The 19,136-nt window shown below is 35.5% G+C and overlaps 1 protein-coding gene and 1 non-coding gene across 4 annotated transcripts; both read right to left on the reverse strand.

Moving 5' to 3' along the window:
- Nucleotides 1-4,769: 4,769 nt before the first annotated feature.
- On the reverse strand, nucleotides 4,770-4,873 carry LOC122308630. Its single transcript, XR_006242149.1, has one exon. It is a non-coding gene; the product is annotated as a small nucleolar RNA R71 (small nucleolar RNA).
- An 8,067-nt stretch (nucleotides 4,874-12,940) lies between these two features.
- LOC122308034 (cellulose synthase-like protein H1) lies at nucleotides 12,941-17,313 on the reverse strand. Of its 3 annotated transcripts, none has more exons than XM_043121192.1 (9): nucleotides 16,940-17,313; nucleotides 16,327-16,654; nucleotides 16,081-16,209; nucleotides 15,800-15,916; nucleotides 15,447-15,659; nucleotides 15,205-15,319; nucleotides 14,819-14,973; nucleotides 14,278-14,628; nucleotides 12,941-13,659 (listed from the first exon to the last, which is right to left on the reverse strand). In XM_043121192.1, exons 1-9 carry the CDS (start codon nucleotides 17,194-17,196, stop codon nucleotides 13,108-13,110), a joined length of 2,217 nt encoding a protein of 738 aa, XP_042977126.1. In that variant the 5' UTR covers nucleotides 17,197-17,313; the 3' UTR covers nucleotides 12,941-13,107. The 3 variants fall into 3 exon arrangements, with proteins under 3 accessions (XP_042977126.1, XP_042977125.1, XP_042977128.1); XM_043121191.1 differs by having other exon boundaries at nucleotides 14,819-15,000; nucleotides 16,940-17,310; XM_043121194.1 differs by having other exon boundaries at nucleotides 14,819-15,000; nucleotides 17,034-17,177.
- Nucleotides 17,314-19,136: the final 1,823 nt, after the last annotated feature.

A 19,136-nucleotide genomic window follows, 5' to 3' on the forward strand; every position in this document is an offset into this window, starting at 1 on the left:
CTTTTAGGATGTGACACTAGTTGTACTACTAGTACTACTTATCAGATATTGTAATCTATCCAGTCCAGTCCTTAGATATTGTCATTCGGTACCTTTATCCATTCATTCAGGTATGGCCGTTTAGTGTTTTTATACATTAAACATCTAGTCCTTTCATTAATTTTAATTCTTTCAATCCTGTAGTTCGTTCATTTATAAAAGTCATTTAAAAGATGAGCTTAAACGTCATCTTTCATAGCATCACTTAAAGCATCAATTTATGCATCCTTTAAAGCATCAATTCATAAGGACATTTAAAAACTCTTTCTCCGTGTCATTTAAAGTATAAGGCCTAAGCCTCGCATTTCATTTCGTGAAAATATATATAATACTTACTGCGTATACCATCCATTCATATGCACATACCTACATATTTGGGGTGCGTAAAAATGGACTACCAATGAGGGTCGTTACATACTTATGCTTGAAAACTTATACTTGGCGTTCTTTCGTCTAACGAGTTTCGTGTCATTTTGTAAAGCATCGTAAAGGAAAAACGTTTCATTTTCATTTTCATATCTTTTAGAAAATTCTACAAGAGTATGAACATAATATTTACCTGGACTCCATGGCATACTCATTTCATGCAGTCATTCATGTGCGTGTTAGATGACAACCTAAATGCATACACATAAACTCACATCATTTTTTATCTAGTACATAAGTAACTATACTAGAAATAGAATTACACCTCACTTAAACACTCTTCATCCATCCCTGTGTTCTTACGTGTCATTTACTATGCTAAAACTTTCAAGATCCATTTACCGTCACTACCTGTGTGTTTCACCTTAGATTTAAGACACTAAAACTGTCGCCTTACTCTCATCTTAATTACATTCCGATGCATGACTCAGACTAATTAAGTCACTCATCCTAATCCTAGACAACATACCCAATACTACCTTCATGCTTCATGGGCCATACTCAATCCTAATTTTCAACCATATATGCCACATGATTTTAAGCCAACTCTGGGGCTTAAATATCATGCAATCATACTTAGAATAGATTACCCATTATATCTGGTAAATCTGTCTGATACATGTATCCACCAGATGCACATATACCTTACCCTTTATCACCTAATGTTAGTTTATAGTCAAATGAATACCCGCTTGTATAAACAAACTCCATACTCCAATACCAACTTCTACTCAAACCTAGTTAGCAGGATCTTCCTACTTCCCAATCCATTTACAAGTTTATCCCAACACTTGACACGAGAGGGTTCCAACTCCATTCAACACTACATCTCTATCACATCACGTAGCTCGAGACAAGTTCCGAGTTACGTCACAACACTTGTAATGTTTCCATGACGCTACTCTTACACTATCCCATCACTTCACACATACTCTAAGCTATAAGTCAACTACAAGGCGACACTTGTCACTTCAGATTACAAGCCACATCATAGTTATTTCGGGGTACCACTACACAGTTCCTGACACTACACAATATGATCTACGCTTATCTACTACGCAACCATCATTTTCTTAGTGGCAGGCTATACGGTGTATCGCTACTGATTGAGCTGAAATATTGCATGTTTTAACTATTTAAAACCAATGTATTTTAAATTCTTCGTGACACTATTATTGGTTTTAGATGGAAAAATAATTTTTAAGCATAAATACGAGTTGTGATTTTTAATTGATTGATATCATGTTTATGCTTAATTTTATAACTATAATTTAATGGGACAATATTTCCTCACATATATAGTCTATTTTTGATAATCTATTTTTCTTTTAATTTATATTTGAGTGCTATTTTTATCTCTTATTTTCAGTTCAAATAAAATTTACATGAAGAAAGCGGTGTACTTCAACAGCTAAAAAAAAAAAAAAAAGACAGACTTTTGGTGGAGTATGAACATAAGGCTTGAGGCTGCAACTTCTTGTTATTTAGCTTGACTTCTATGTTGATAAGAGGTGAAAATTGAAAGCTACATTTCGGTACTGTAAACGTGGTAAGCAGATCAATCAAATTTTGGAAGCTCTCATGTCGGTTGGTGCAGTTAAAGTGGACGGAATTAGAGTGAGGATTGCTGTGCTTGATTTGTGGAAAGAGACACTTTAGAAAGTTGGTGGTTATTGTTTATGAGAAGTCGGCTGCAATTGGGATTGGAGGAAGACCGACTAGAGGCAGCTATATATATATATATATATATGTTGCTAAACGGTGCAGCAGGTACAAGAAAAAAGGAAGTGCCGTGCTTGAGTTTTCAACAAGTGTAAATTTAAAATTATTTTTTTTGGTAGGTGAGTAGAAATTGAAGTGCATGCCGTGCCGTGCATTACTTGGATTGGAGAGAGTTGTACACTGAATATAAGAGCCGTGCTTGACTTGTAGAGAGGGAGACGTGCAGAAAAAAAAAAGGGAGTGCCGTGCTTAAATTGCATTAAGGGAGTTATAATCTTCACGTGGGAGTCTATAAAAGGTGACAATCGGTGGTGATTGAAGGAGGAATGAATTGTGAGGGAGTTTGGACCGACTAGAAGCAGATATATATATATATATATATATATTGCTGGACGTAAAGATAGGAGAAAAGAAAAACAATCGGTTGGAGAGGTATAGAGTGAGAGGGTTACGTGGGACATAGAGAGGAGTTGAGGTGTGTTGGTCATGAGTAGAGAGGGAGAGAAGAGATAGGAAAGGGTGAGAAAAAGTGAGTAGAGAGGGTGAGTAATGAGTGAGTCGGTCATGGGAAATTATGTTGGCTGAGATAGGAATTTACGTGGGCTCTCATTAAAGAAAAGAAGGTGAGATGAGAGAAAGGAATTGGCTGGAATAATTTGATTGGCTAAGATTTATCTTGGTTGATGGTAGAAGGAAGGAATTGGTTGGAGAGAGGGAGAGTGAGACGTGGAAGGTTGGGATTAATTTTCCAAAGAAAGCCATAGAGATGTACGTGGTTGGAATTGAGAGAAAGAAGGAAGGGAGTGAGGAGAGTATGTGCTTGATTGATTAAAGAAATGAGGTCGGCTGGGATTAATGTACGTGGAAGGGAATTACTCGATGGAGCTTATTTTTCTGTAGTTCATTTTCTTTTTGTTCAGAAAAGGAAGGGAGTGAGTTTATTCTCTTGGAAGAATCGGTGCATGAGCTGGATTATTGAAAAGGGAAGAGCAACTCGGTTTCTTAGTGGAAGTGTCGGTTATTGTTATTGGTTGGAATGAATTTGTTGTGTTGTGAAGAGAAAGAGAGGGAGTCTTTCGGACTTTACTTTTTTTTTTAATTTTTTTACTTGCCTATAGTTATTTCTTGGTATTTCTTATGTTTTATTTTAGTTTTCTAATGAAGAATATTTATGTGATTTCTATAATACTTGTAATACATTTGTTTGGCTAAATTTTCATACTAAGGTTAGAGGTGAAGTTTAATGATTTAAATATTGTTTTCGGATCCACGTAAAATTTATTCTACGAGCTTGAACAATTGAAAGATTTTATTATCGGATATTTTGATTATCTATATACTCGTTTTGATTCATTGTGATTTCTGAATACAGTGAATGCTTGAGGAATCCCTGTGGTATTCAAATAGATTTGTAAATGTTTTAATCATTAATCGTTCACGCTCAATCATAAGCGACTATTTTTCTTGATCTTAAATGTTAAATCTTCCAATCAAACAGAATCATTATTCTAGTTTAATTGAAGTAAATCGATCAGAAACAATATCATAAATTATTAAACGGATCCTCGAAACCTTAGTCTTTTTCCATATCAATTTATTTTATCAATCTTCATTTGATTGCACGTTTCTTTTAGTAATTTCATTTCATTGTCTGAATTTATTTTCTTTATCACAAAAGTCAATCCCTGTAGATTCGATCCTGTAAGATACTACAACACCTGTATACTTACAGGTAAAACTGCACTAAATTTTTGATTCATTAATTTGAGTCAAAGTTTAAGCGCAACAAGTTTTTGGCGTCATTGCCGGGGATTGCAATGTGTGATAATTGTTTTTTTTAGAAAAGAAAAAAAAATTTTTAGTAATCTTTTGCTAATTGTTTTTCATATTCTACTTGCAGGTACGATTTTTTACGAAAAACAGAGCATGTAACATTGCTTCCATATTCATACCATTTGGTAATCTCGTTCCAAAATTTTTTCTTTTACTTTCTTGCTTGTTTTGCATTTTGTTTTTACTTTTTGAATGTACTCGATCCTCTATGATGAATGATCTCGTGGCAACGTGATCAAATGGGTAGATTGAGAAGAGAGGAAATTGTTTTAAAAGAATTAGTTGATACTTTGTCAGGTGATTCTAAAAATTCTCATTCTAATACCATGGCTGACAATCGTAGTGTTTATGATGAACAAGAAAATGAAGAGGCACAAAATAATCCACCAATCAGAACTTTGCGCGAATATTTGCAGCCTACAAGGACAAGTACTCCATCTTGCATGATTTTTCCTACGAATATGGAAAATTTTGATTTAAAACTGGGAGTAATCCAATTACTTCCCAAGTTTCATTGCTTGGATTCAGAAAGTCCTTATTTGCATCTAAAAGAATTTGAAGAAGTTTGTACAACTTTACAAAACCAAACTATCAATGATGACGTTGTTAGATTAAAGTTGTTTCCATTCTCTTTGAAAGAAAAAGCTAAAAATTGGTTGAACTCCTTGAGACCAAGATCTATTGGCACATGGCAAAAAATGCAAAGAGAATTTCTAAAAAAGTTTTTTCCTACTCATAGGACCAACACTCTTCGCAGAAATATTATGAATTTTTCTCAAAAAGAAAATGAAACATTTTTTCAGTGTTGGGAATGTTTTAAAGAATTGTTGCTAACTTGCCCACATCATGGCTATGAGACTTGGCGCACCATTAGTTTCTTCTATGAATGTTTAACATCTCAAATGCGCCAGTTTGTAGAAATAATGTATAACGGTGATTTTTTAAATAAAGATCCTAATGACGCTTGGGACTATTTTGACCGGTTAGCTGAAAATGCCCAATCTTGGGATAACACAGATCGTTCTGATCGGTCAAATAAGCCCAAACTCGGTGCCATGTCTCAAGAAGGTATGTGTGTTCTTAAAGGAAATGATGATGTAAATGCTAGGATAGCAAGTCTGACAAGAAAAGTCGAAGCCATGGAGGTTAGGAAGGTAAATCCGGTTAAGGCCAGTGAAAAAGAAGAAGAAAATTGTGGCATTTGTGAGATTAATGGACACCTAACTCAGGATTGTCCAACAATCCCTGCTTTTAAAGAGGTGTTGCACGAACAAGCAAATGTCATGAATTCCTATAGGAGACCATTTTCTTCTCCTTATTCGGAAACATATAATCCTGGATGGAGAAATTACCTTAATTTTAGTTAGAGGAATGAGTCCAATTTAAATCAAAATCCTCAAGGGCCATCTTCTTCTAGTTCTTATGTGCCTTCACATAAGAAAACCCTTGAGAAAACATTACTGGCTTTTATGCAGGGACAAGCAAATATCAACACTCAGACAATGCAGGCCATTACTGAGATGAGAAGTTCTATTAGCGACTTGACCTCTGCCTTGCATGCTCAAGAGAAGGGTAAGTTTCCTGCTACATTTCAACGATGCATGATAAGTATATTCAGTGACATGGTAGAGCGTTTCGTTGAAATATTCATGGATGATTTTTCTATTTTTGGTGATTCATTTGATGAATGTTTGACTCATTTGGAAAGAGTGTTGATTAGATGCAAAGAAAAGAATTTGATTTTAAACTGGGAGAAATGTCATTTTATGGTCACTCAAGGGATTGTTCTTGGTCACATTGTTTCTTCTCAAGGTTTTGAAGTGGACAAGGCCAAAATTGAATTAATTTCTAAATTGCCCATTCCAAAGAACATCAGGGATATCAGATCTTTTCTAGGTCATGCAGGTTTTTACAGGAGGTTCATCAAAGGCTTCAGCACAATTTCTAGACCTTTGTGCAATTTATTGTCAAAGGAAAATTCTTTTGTGTGGACTGATGATTGTGAGTTAGCTTTTACAAAGCTAAAAGGTATATTGATTTCAGCCCCAATTATGCGATCACCTGATTGGAATTTACCATTTGAAATTATGCAAGTAGAACTTTAAACAGTGCTCAAATGAATTATTCAACAACTGAAAAAGAGCTACTTGCAGTAATTTTTGCACTTGACAAATTTCGCTCTTATTTGATTGGATCTCAAATTGTCATCTTTATTGATCATGCTGCGTTAAAGTACCTTTTAGCGAAAAAAGATGCAAAGCCCAGGTTGCTTAGATGGATCCTTTTGTTGCAAGAATTTGATCTGATAATCAAAGATAAAAAAGGAGTTGAGAATGTTGTTGCTGATCATCTGTCTAGACTTGTTCTTTCAGATTCCATAGAGACAATTCCTATTAAAGACACATTTCCAGATGAGCAACTTTTTGATTTATCTCAAGTGCCATGGTACGCTGACATTGCTAATTTTCTTGCTACAGGTGAAATTCCTCACATTTGGACTGACAAGGCCACATGATGTACGCACCATGTGTACTTCCTTCGCTACATCACGTATTACCACGATGCACATCACATGATGCGCCGTTACACGCCACATGTACTCCCTTCACAACACTATGCTGCATCACAACTACACAAATACGCTCAACACTTCACCACACCGCCATATTTCACTTCACAACTACATAGCAAACACTACAATACTAACAACACAATCCATAACCTATAAACTAATATTTAATATAAATAACGGGGATAGAGGGTTATACCATCAATGGGATAGCCCATGCGTTGCTCGCTACTCACCACGGTCAAAGGCGTCAGAAGAGTTGTATGTGACGGTTAAACTGCGTACGGTAGCTTTTTGGGTTACTAGAGATGGCTACGGGTGTGGATCTGAGCGAGAAAATATTTAATCATGGTCCTAGAGTGGTGGTCTCATGGTGGTGCTGAGGTGGCACGTGGTGGATGCACAAGGGTTCATGGAGGGGTTTTGGTCATGTATGGCTAAACAGGAAAACTAGTGGGTATCTAGGCTAGGGGTTAAGGCTGGCCATGGAGGACTTGAGGGAGGTGTGGTGGAGCTATGGTGGCTATACAGTGGTCTACAATAGCAAATTTGGCCTTGAGGTGGAGGAGAGGCAGTGAGAGAGTGGGGGAGAGTGAAAGAGTTGGGGACTTCGGTTGGGCATGGGAATAGCTAGGGAAGGTCAAGGTGGCTGAGGATCACAGTGGTGGTGGTGCGGTGGCCTGGATGGAGAACCTGTATGGGTTCCTTGCGCACGTGTGTGTGGTGGTGCAACGGAGAGAGTGAGAGTTGCAGGGAAAGGAAGCCATGGAGGTGAAGCCTGTGAAGTAGTGGTGTCGGTGGAGGTGCTCAATGGCCAAGTTGGCCACGCACAGTAGTGCTAGGAGGAAACAATGGGCTTGAAACTCATTTCATAAAAGGTGAAAGAGGAGAGGGAGGGCTGGAAGACAAGCATGGCCAATGGAGGGGAGGTGAACCGTCGAGCTGGGAGAGAGAGAGAGAGAGAGAGAGAGAGAGAGAGAGAGAGAGAGAGAGAGAGAGAGAGAGAGAGAGAGAGAGAGAGAGAGAGAGAGAGAGAGAGGAAAGGAAAAAGTAAGGGAAAAAAGCTAAGGGCTTAGGTATTTAATTCAGACCATTCGTCTTGAGATCTTCAAAACGATTTAACGGTGAGTTTAAATATTGATTTGAAAATACATAAATATTTATTTAATTTAAAACATTAGGATAAATTAAGATAGAATATTATTTTATAAACTAAAGTTCATAAAATAATATTCCTTCATTATTAATTAAAATGATGAAGTCTTGTTAATTATTTGAAGAGAATAAAATTATTTAAATTAATTTAGAGTTTTCAACATAATTTAAATCTCGTAATATTTTTAAATGACTAAAGTCATTTAATTTAAATAATTTTTCACAATTATAATATTTTTGGAGCTCTTCGAAAATATTATAATTGTGTTATTTAAAAACAAGCTTAGTCCTATAACACTAAAAATATAACATATAATTATTTTTCAGGACATTTAAAATATTCGTAAGTTTTAAAATAATGAGTTTGCTTTAAAAATTTGCTTGGTATCTTTTAAAATAAGAGAAAGAATCATGAGCAAGTTGTTACATCTGTCTTCTTAGAGCGAGCTTAGCAACCAATCATTGACTAGAAAGATGAATAGATAGACAAGATCGTCGCCTTCAACGACATGGTATTTGAGTTCTATAGAGAGTTTAGTAGTGCTAGCCAAGATGATGATGCCTACATAATCTCAGTTTGAGGTGTATCCATTACATTTTTAGTAGACATAGTCACCACGTTTCTTGGTATCCCTTAATTGCCCACTGCATATCCGAATGTGATGCCTAGGTAGTCTACAACTACAGGTGATGGAGAGATGGCTGATGACAAGGAAACTAATGTAGATGAACTAGATGGGCTCCCTAATCATTAGGTTCAACAGTTGGTTGTGAGTTCAGCTACTCATCCCTATGATGGGATCAAAATGACCAAATAGGCAAATTTATCTGGCATTTTTGAGATATTGAACTTAATCATTGCCAGCAACATCGGTCCTCAATAACACAAGATCGAGGCTGGCATGGATCGAGCACGATTTATGATACGCATCACTTGTGGGGAGCTTTTTGAACTTGCGACCTATATCTTTTCTAGGATTCGATCAGGGGTCTTGATCACATGATTTTTGGTAGCAATGGGTGTCTAGGTAGATGTTGCTAAGCATGTATGGGAGTCGATTGGGCCTATCAATTCCTACATCTTATCATGTAGCAAAGGACACTCCAACAACGTGCTCCCACTACGGAGATGGCCAAGATTCGTGGAGATGCATACCCAATAGATCGTGAAGTATCGAGTGAGACCTTTACACATGAGGCAACATGCACTTCTATACATGAGGAGATTGTAGATATAGTGTGTGCAGAGATCTGTGCACACACAATAGAGATAATGGACATAGTGCGTACAGAGATCTAGAGTGTAATCTCTAACATACATACATAGATTACTAGCATCGTCATAGAGTTGGGTCGAGCTGTGCAAACGACTCAAGTGATGATCTTGACTCGGCTGACACTAGTTGATACACGCCTAGCAGGAATCGAGTTGGTGATCTATGACTTGGGGGGGTAGTGCCTCTTTATATTTGCACTTTCATACTTTTTTGTTTGGACACAAAATATTTTTTAAAACTAATTTAATTATGAATTGTTGCTTAAACATCATTAAGCATCACTTCTATCACAATTATTTTTCCTTATTTTCTCTAATAACCGAGCTTTTTAACATCCTCATTTTCCTTTTCTAAATTATTTATTGATCTTAATTCTATATATTCTTTAACTACAATTTCTTAATGTAAATTAGATAATTATCCCTAATTGATTTAGGCATTGTTTTGTATCAAAATAAATAAAAATTATGATCCTTTTCGAACGTATTTTATAAGCCTTCGAATGGTTTTTCCACTCCCACCAAAAAAATCATTTGATCCCGCCATATTTTCTATTTGAACTATATTTCTTCCATTTGAGCGTGTTCTAAGTTTACGTTCAAAAGTTAACTTTAATGTTCGAATGCTTGTATTATTTGGGACAACTTCTTTTATCTAAAAAACTATTGATTGAATTAAATATAAAGCATTCGAACTATAATTGTTCTATTTTCAAGAACAATAAAAAATGCGTCTTATTCAAATGGTTATATAAGGCATTTGAAAGGTAAGTTGATTTTTCGCTTAAATCAGACACTATTTTTTTATTTGACCATAAGTAGTTTCCCTTAGAACATTTATTCCTTTCTTGATCGAAAGTTTTATAAACCACTCAAATTAAAAATTTAGATAAATGATATTTGCAATCATAAGTACACAAGCATCATACACTTCTTTTAAAAGAAGTGAGTAAACAAATGACACACAAGAAAAATTAATTTTTTAATAGTAGTCATCACTATTTTCAAAAGCAGTGAGTGGCGCTGTGACACCCTGTTTTTATGTATATTTTTATTGAATGGGTATTTTAATTTAATTAAAATATTGGTTCTTTTGTTTTAAATTTATCGAGTTGTAATTGGATTTATTATCTGTTAAATTTATTTTGAGGTGCTTTCTTAATATTAATTATTGTTTTGTGTTTAAATTATTTTTTAATTAAATTTAGTTTATTTTTGTATTAAAATTTTGTTGTTAGTTTTGACAAGTTATTTATTATATTTTAGTAAGGTTTTGCATCTAAATTATTTTGTTCAATTTCTAGTTTTTAAAATTGTTTTCGTTGGATCACTTTTTGGACTTTAGAGGTAAGGACTGGACCTCATTTCTTTTTCCAATCATTTCTTTTTCTCTTTTTCTTTTTCTTCTTCCTCTTTCTTTCTTTTTTCCTCATTTTTCTCCCCGGTCTCTCTCTCCCCCGCACAACACTCTCACTCTCCTCCATCCCATTCATTTTCTTTGCCCAATCGTAGTGCTACCGTCGGCCAGTCATGCATCTCACAACTCCCACCAATAAACTCCCCTCCAGCTGGTGATCACTTCCCTCCATTTTCAGACCACCTAGTGCTGTTGTTAGCCGCCGTGGGCTTCTCTAAGCCGCACAGTTTTTTTCCCATTTTGCAGCCATCGTTCTACCTCCAAACACCACTTCATCACCGACCTCTTACCGATCTAACCCATCCATTTCCAGCTCCAATCCGTCATTGGAGCAACCCCCACAAGTTCAAATCTATTTTGGCCTTTTTTCACTTCCACTGCCGTTTTTACCGCCACCACTTCCACTAGTTTCATGAACATCTCTAAGTCATTTCCTATCAATTCTAACTATTAGTTCGTCCTCATTCAAAAGTGAGTATTTTACAATTCACGGCCACAGTGTATTTTATACTATTATGTTGCTTTTCCTCGATCCACCTTTTGCAGCCCATTAATCATTCAAAAAATATTATATAGCGCTGTAAGTATTTTCTAAACTTCATTTTAGATTTAAATATATTTTTGCTTTAATAATAAATTGTGATTGGTTGGTTATGCCGGATTGAGTCTGATGAGTCAGGGGTCAGATGGATTTGAGGACAGAGTTATTTATATGTTGGTTGATGTTGAGATTTGTTTGATATATTTATGTCTTGTCATTTGTATTGCATAGTGCATGCATGTACATGTGTTGATAGAGGAAAATTGGGTTTTCGTGTAATTGCATGTATGTTCATGTGTTGGAACTTGAAAACTGGATTTTCAAGTGAGAAATGATTTTTGGGTATATTTGAATGATTGGATTGACTGATTTGAGTCAGAAGTACTGTAGAGATGGTGGTAAGTAGGGATGGTAGTAGAGTTCCATCTGTGATCCCCGCCTATGATTCACGCGGCGTAGGGATTGTGATAGAGTCCCACCTGCGATTCTCGCCTATAGATGGACTTGTAGGGATGGTGGTAAGCTAGGACGATGATAGAGTCCCGCCTGTGATTCCCATCTACGGTGCACAAGTAGAGATGGTGGTAAGCATGGATGGTGGTAGAGTCCTATCTGTAATTCCCGCCTACAGTACTTTGATGGTTGGTTATTGGGTCATTTTCTAGAAAGATAGCAAGATTGAATTTTTAGGCCATTCTCTAAGATAATAGCAAGAAAATATTTTAAAGGAAATGTTTTGGGCCAAAATGGGATTTTGGCGGGCGTAGAAAAAATGTAGATTTTTGAGATATATGCATATGACATCATGTTCATGTATTTGATTATTGCATGAATATATTTTTATCTTGAGCTTTGTTTGGATTGTTACTTACTTGCGGTACCGTCTTTAGTACCGTAGATTTGGATGCAGATGACAAGGAGGCTGAGCCCGAGGAGGCGGCTCCGCTAAATGAGTGATCGGGGATCACTCGTGGGTTAAGACATATTTCCTGCTTTGTTATTATTTTTATTTGTATTATATTTATGTTGGTTGATTATAATATTGTTTATAAGTTTGTTTTAAATGAGTTTGTATTTAAACAAAATTCTAGTACTCAATTAAAAGACTTTTATTACCTGTTGCATTACTTTTGTTATATACATATTGCATATATACACACTTGGCATTCGGCGATGAGATGCGTGACCTGTGTTGTCATCATCCCGATGCCTCGATTTCCACGTATCCGTACTTAAAAGTTAAAGGCGTTACGGGCACTTGCACAAACCATAACTGTATCTAGCATTCATTACTCAAGAATTTATTAGGGACAATACTTTCTATCCATAAATAATCCGTTCAAATGTAATATTTATTGTTTGTACGATAATGGGCTATCATCACTATTCAGGAAAGAAATTTGAATTTTATCCCTAAAATCCATTTTTTTAGGACAATTTTTATATCGTTATAAAAAATTTGCCAAAAGACCATTTTTGTTGAAGTGTTAATTTTATTTAATTGTCTGCTGTAATCAAGACACTGGAGAATTTCATATTACATCAAGATCTTGTGATGTGCCACAAGTGTTCTGACCCAAAGAGAAATGATGAGAAAACAATAGTAGAAATATTACATGAACAAAGTGACTAAACTTTTGGTAGACCTGACATAGCCTACAAAAATAAAAGAAAATAAATTGATTTTAATTTTACTGATCACACTGATAAACTAGATGATCTCCTACCTCTTTGTGATACCCTTTATGAGGCCGTTATATTACTCATCTCAAGTTTTTTACTCCTTTCCAGATCCTATTAATGGAAATAAAAATGATCATTTAGTTGGTGATAAAAGCCAGTTGGCATATCGTTATGTGATTATCACATTATGTAACTTTTAGAGATATTTTCTATGCTATCATTTGTTCTGAAGTAATGAAGTTGGATATGTCTGTGTAATGTGCTAACTGATCTGCAAAGTTACAAAACATTTATAATATTTAACATTTACTAAAACGAATATCCATATTATATATATCAGGTTCTTCAACCCTAGTTAAATGCTAATTTGAGAGAACAAGTGATCTGACCCAAATAAAAATTCTGAGAAAACAATAATAGAATTACATATATACCCAAAGTGTACGTCATCCCATTGCAATTCGTCTGCACCAATATATAAATAGAAATGCCAAAGTGGCTGACTTGTATATGGTGGCTTTGGGAATCCCATGCTTTCCTTTTCCAAAAAGCCCCTTAAAAAATGGCCAAAAGCATAGCACCAACCACAAACTACAGAAAGCCTCCCCTGGCCCAGAACCATTCCCATCATAAGCTAGTGGATGTTGCAACTTTAGCAAGCTCACTACCAAAGTAGTCAAATGAACTAGCAAAATTGTTGTCCCTGGCACAAAAATGGGTGACTCATTGAACGTGAACCGACCGACATCATTATCATCACCATCATTAGAGGCTTGTTCCTTTTGTGTAACCTCAAAGACTGTCTCGGATAATCCCAAGAGCTTGAGAAGAACACTAAGAAAGCCAAATAACCATGCAGTCATTGTGGTTACTCTTGCCATTCTCTGGTTATTCCACCAAGCTCGCACCGACTGGCCAGCTCTCAAGTACTCGGATAAAGTGTATATGTTGTAAGTTATAAAGAGAGAAACCGGTATATATAGAGCTGGTTCTTGGACCTATATATATGTACAGACATTAATTTTTAACTTTTATAAAGAACATGACACTATGGACGTGATTTAGAATAATTCATTCATGTAGTACTGATGATCATGAGCTTCAACATGCAAATCTGGATTACTATCTTGTCCAAATAGAGGAAAAGCAAGTTAAGAGAAAACAAACTGTATAGGTTAGAAATAATGAGATGCAAGCTTTATAATCTACCTTTTTTTTTTACCAAAAAAAAGAAAAAAGTGGGGGAGGGTCGGCTGGTATAGGTTCCCCTTTTGGGAGTGACTGTAAGGGCCCCAACTAGCTGCAGCATGTTTGGATTGATCCTAGCTACTGACCTCGTGATAGGCAGCCTATCACGGCAACCCTACCAAAGTGCCTACACGCAAATGCCACCAACAGTTTGGTTCACAAGTTTTATTAAGACAAACCGTTTCGAACATGTGAACTCGGACAAGAGAGGGAAGAATGATCCCCTAATTTTTGCCAACTGGACTACTACCTTGGTGCTAGCTTTATATTCTTGTTGGATGTAAGGTTTAGGGTTGTATGTTTTCATTTGAATCATTTAAATCTGCATGTGAGGGTTAAAATTGGAGGTTCTAGTTTATGAATCTAACCTTGGGCAAGAAGTGGGAGTCGGCAATAATACAATAGGCAGAAAGGGCAGCATAGCATAACTCGAAGATGGAGCGTAGACCCCAAGTGAGGATCCACAGATAGGCCAAACATTGCCTCCATTGGAGCTTTACAGAAAGGGAGCCAAATATGGGACAACTTTTGCTGAATAGAATCTCAAGCAACCCGGCAGCCCACCTCTTTTGTTGGGTCATTGTAGTAGGGCCGCCCGAGGGGGCACACCCTAGAAAGGCAGGTGGGTCTGGCGTACAAGCGGCAGACCTCCAACCCTTCTTATGAATCATTTGCCCAGTATTGACGTCCTCTGATGTCGATCCATAGATCCAACCAATCTGATACAGGATAACCAAAAATATGAAAGACGACAAAATGAAGTGGAAAAAACCTATTTGAAAGACGACATATATAATCTAATATTGGAATTGCTGTTAAATTGCTTTAAGCTGCATGCTTACAATGGATCCCCCAAAATTAAGTTACTGAGCTTTCAATTTGGGACCATTTTTATGTTTGCTAACTGACCTTTGTACCCCAACTAGTGCCATACTCGTACCCACAACCGGCTATTTGGTATGCTGCCTCGACATAGCTCTGAAGATTAATGTATGGTTCATGCCCAGTTTTTCCTTTTAAAGCATCAACAGCTGATTTGATCAATTCGTTTGAATTCCCAAATCCTGAAGACAAAACCTCAGCCAATTTTCCTGTGATAATTATAAGAAGATGAAAAACAGCCATTTTCATACAGAGGAAAAAACTCATCAACTAAGGATCGGAACTATATGAAGTTTTAGCGATATTAAGAATTAGGTGATGAGATAGGGAATCATAAAATGGGAAACTTCAAGAATTAAAGCATTTTCTTAGTTTAAAAAAAAAAAAAAAAAGCAACACGTTACTTCACTTACCATCAATTGAATCAACATTATCAGGGGATGAACCATAGATAATCTTCCTTCTGTGAAAACAACCTGTTCCACCATAAACCGGTCCTTGAATTCCGTCTATTCCACGTGCTATATACTATGTACATAAGAAAAATACAATCATCTCTCTGTGTATATATATATATATGAAATCTTGTAAGAATGAAAGAAAAATAAAAGGAAAAGAAGCTATCTTTGAAGTTCAAGATTTAAACTTGACCCACCTCGTACACAACCACCACCTGATTGCCATAAGGATCATCCTTTAATCCATCGTAGAATCTTTGCGGGAACTGAACATATGCAATTTCTGATTCACTCTTGGAATCCAATAACACGCACATTGCATGTAGAACGACTTTTGGATTGTTCACAAACATATCGCAGTCTACATTTAACATGTACGGAGCGTTCGTCATCAATGCAGAGACTCTCGTCTATAGAATATATATTTGACATAAATATTAGCAAATTCAGAGTGTTAAAATCAATCAGAAAAACACCATGCAGTAATATATAAATTCTTGGGGGGAGTTTTAATTGAACTCCTTTTCATAAAAATAATGTCATGTCTTACTAGAGTGTTCATGGCACCCGCCTTGTAATGATGTGGGTGCTTATGCTTCTTCTCCCTAGATATATAGACCAAATGGGGTAACCCGTCTGGAAGGCATTCCTCATTCTCCCACAAAACCTGAAACACGATTATCTAGGTAAGTCTTTTTGGAACTTAAAAGGTAAATTATTAAATCCTGATCACACCCCCACAAAAATACTGCCATCATATATAATCTCAAACACATCTTCGGATCATAAATTGGTATATGTCCCTGCAGCCAAATGAAAAGTTGAATTTACCTTAATAATAGTTGGATGGTTTTTGCGTTCTACATTTGAGAATTCTGCGAAATCCCCTGTAAAATCACATGGCGGAACACAATTTTTGATCGCCACCTCGATTTTGTTGGAAAGCTGCTCATACTCATTCTACATGAGAAGAAGACAAAAAGGCTTTTTTAATATTTTAATTTTATGATTAATTTATGGAAGGAAATTAAGTTAGACATATTCTAACTCTGACAAGCATTGATGAATTATTATTACCTTCATCCTTTTCCATTCATGTTGGAACTCCTTTGTGCTATCACTCAGCGTTATAATGGGATCATTGGAAAAGTATCTAAATGGAGCTCTAACTTGAATATCATACTTCCTACAAAATGGTACCCAAAGTTGGGCAAACTTTGAGGCCTCGACAAGGGAATAGTAGGTAAGAGGAGAACAGCCATCATCCGATACATAGCAAGCAAGTTTCTGAGCTGGGTAATCTACTGCCAACAAAGAGAGCACTGTGTTTACAGTGATGATAGGAGGTTCTAGCACAGGGTCCGCAGTTGTCACAAACATGTCCACTGAGGGAAGCTCAGGTACCCTATCAAGAAAATCGTCATCAAAGTTATGTTAAAAAAAACAAAAAAAAAAGAGGCATAATGAAGAATAATGGTGAATATTTCTTAGAAAATTAATTGGAATTCTCTATTATCAATCATTCTCTCTTTTTATCATTTGTTCGAAAGATCTTGTGCATATATATTCCCACAAATTATGCAGGCAAAACATCTACAGCAGATAGCTAGAATGGCATATATATAACAAGCGCGAGGAATGTATATAAGTATATATATATATATATATATATTTATATAGATGATGTTACCCTTGCAAGAGATGGTCCGGGTAAGTTTTGAATATCACACGATTCCATTTTATGTTGAGGACTAGAAACCAAACGAAGGTGAACCATGACTCACATAGGAAGGCTAGGAGCCAAGTGAGCCCATGGTTTTTGAGGTGGAGGAGACGATAAGTAACGAGTGAAAGGAGTAGGAAAAAGATTATGAAATCCGAGGTTCTCTGCACAGTGCTTTTACAAGGTGTTTTTTCATATAAAGGGAGAGAGATGAGGCTCGCCATTGAGGATGAGTAGATATCAAGGCACGCAGTTTCAGTGGAAAAACCTGCATTATTGTGTTATCTAATATATAGGTGAATTCGTAGTTGCCTTGACGGACGGCCGTCTGTTGCGTCTGCGGCACAGTCATGTCAGGCTGGGAGGCGGATATGTGGCTTGTGGTACAGTACTCAGCCTCTCAAAAGGAAAAATATAGTTGTAAATATAATTATCTACTAATCTGTGTATTAATATGATGTGATTGTTTAAAAAATAGATTTTATTAAAAATAATGTTAATTTAAATTTTAAGTATGAATAAATCAATATTGATACATAAATTAATACGTGTTGCCCAGATGACTAACACAATAGGGGGGGTGAATTGAGTTGTATTAAAAAAAATAACAATTATAAATCAAATATATAATATAAAATATAAACAAAATATGAAATAACAATAAATATAAAGAGTAAGGGTAAGAGAGAAGCAAACTCAGTATGTTAACGAGATTCAGCCCCACTGCCTACGTCCTCGCCTCAAGCTACCCCTTGAGAATTCTCAAATTCACTATTCAACCTCATTCAGGTGGAGATAGAAACCTATTACACCTTTGAACAACACCGCTACAAAGGATCCGTATAGAACACCCTCTACACTTGCAATCACCTTACACGTGGTGATTCAACTATTCTCCGTGTAGAATACTTTCTACACACAAGGGTTATACACACCCTTTTTCTGATACAAGAGCTGATAGTGGGTAGGTTATCAGAAAACACTCATCAATGAGTGAATAAGAACAATACAGTGCAAACTATATCTCTCAAAATGAACAAGCATTAAGGCTCAATGCTTAGAGAAGAGAGAATGAAAACTTTGAATGAATGTTGTATGCTCTTGGTGTTGTAAATGTGAAGCTCTCAAATGATCTATTTATAGGCATATGAGACTTCATATTCAAATTTAAAAAGATTCACATGTCAAAGACAACATCATTCACTTTTTCAAAAAATTCAAATAAAAGGTTCTTCTTTTTCAATTGTCAAAGACAACATCATTCACTTTTTCAAAAAAATCAAACCTAATCTTTTAATTTTGGCATATGACAAAATGAGCACACTTTCCTTTTCAAAAAATTCAAACCTAATCTTTTACTTTTTGTATATGACAAACTGAGCACACTTTACTTTTCAAATTTTTCAAACAAAATCATCTACCTTTTGTATAAGTCTAAAAAAGCATCAATCACTTTTGAAAATCTTCAAATAAAACATGCACATGTGAAAGATGACAATCAATCATCTTTAATATTTTCAAAGTTCAACCCTTTAATCAAGGCATGCACATGTAAAAGATGACAATCAATCATCTTTCAAAATTTTCAAATTTAATTTTCAAAAATATTCATGCACATGTGAAAAATATATTTTAATTCTTTATGATAAAATATTAATTTTGAGCATTAATCTTAATTTCGAATTTTGAAGAGATTTACAACATTACTCTATAATTTTAATATGAACTTATTTCCTTCTTGTTCATGCTTGTTTCCTTGATGTGCTTGACTCCATTATGTAGACAACTTAAGTTTGAGACTTCTTCATTCTTTGAATTCATTTGTTATCATCAAAATCTATGTGTAAATATATAATTACACAAAACTTGAAATCTTGAGTTCAACAATACGCAATTGTGTTTATATATATAGCAAAACTCCTCTCAAAATCATGTTTTTAATGCCTTGAATATGGATAATAGTATAATACTAGTCCACCTTGGGAGCGGGAGTTATTGTTGGGATTTTTTTTTCTTTAATTTTGTAATTAAAGATATATTTTTTAATAATGTTGTAAATGTTTTTAAAAAATATTTAAAAAAGAAAATGATAGGAATCACGTTAGGGATTCCGTTCATTTATCCCGCTTCCCATTTTTTTATTTTTAATTTTTTATGTAGTGAT

The sequence above is a fragment of the Carya illinoinensis genome, chromosome 4 (genome assembly GCF_018687715.1).
Source record: "Carya illinoinensis cultivar Pawnee chromosome 4, C.illinoinensisPawnee_v1, whole genome shotgun sequence".
Taxonomy (NCBI): domain Eukaryota; kingdom Viridiplantae; phylum Streptophyta; class Magnoliopsida; order Fagales; family Juglandaceae; genus Carya; species Carya illinoinensis.

Bases quoted from the DNA above. Each gene is read 5' to 3' on its own strand.
- LOC122308034 (XM_043121191.1), bottom strand. From the start codon at position 17,196: ATGGCGAGCCTCATCTCTCTCCCTTTATATGAAAAAACACCTTGTAAA. The intron at 15,660-15,799 runs GTAAGACATGAC...TATATTCTATAG, and splicing joins CGGGTGCCATGAACACTCTA to ACGAGAGTCTCTGCATTGAT. The intron at 13,660-14,277 runs GTTAGATTCATA...ACATATATATAG, and splicing joins ACTCCCACTTCTTGCCCAAG to GTCCAAGAACCAGCTCTATA.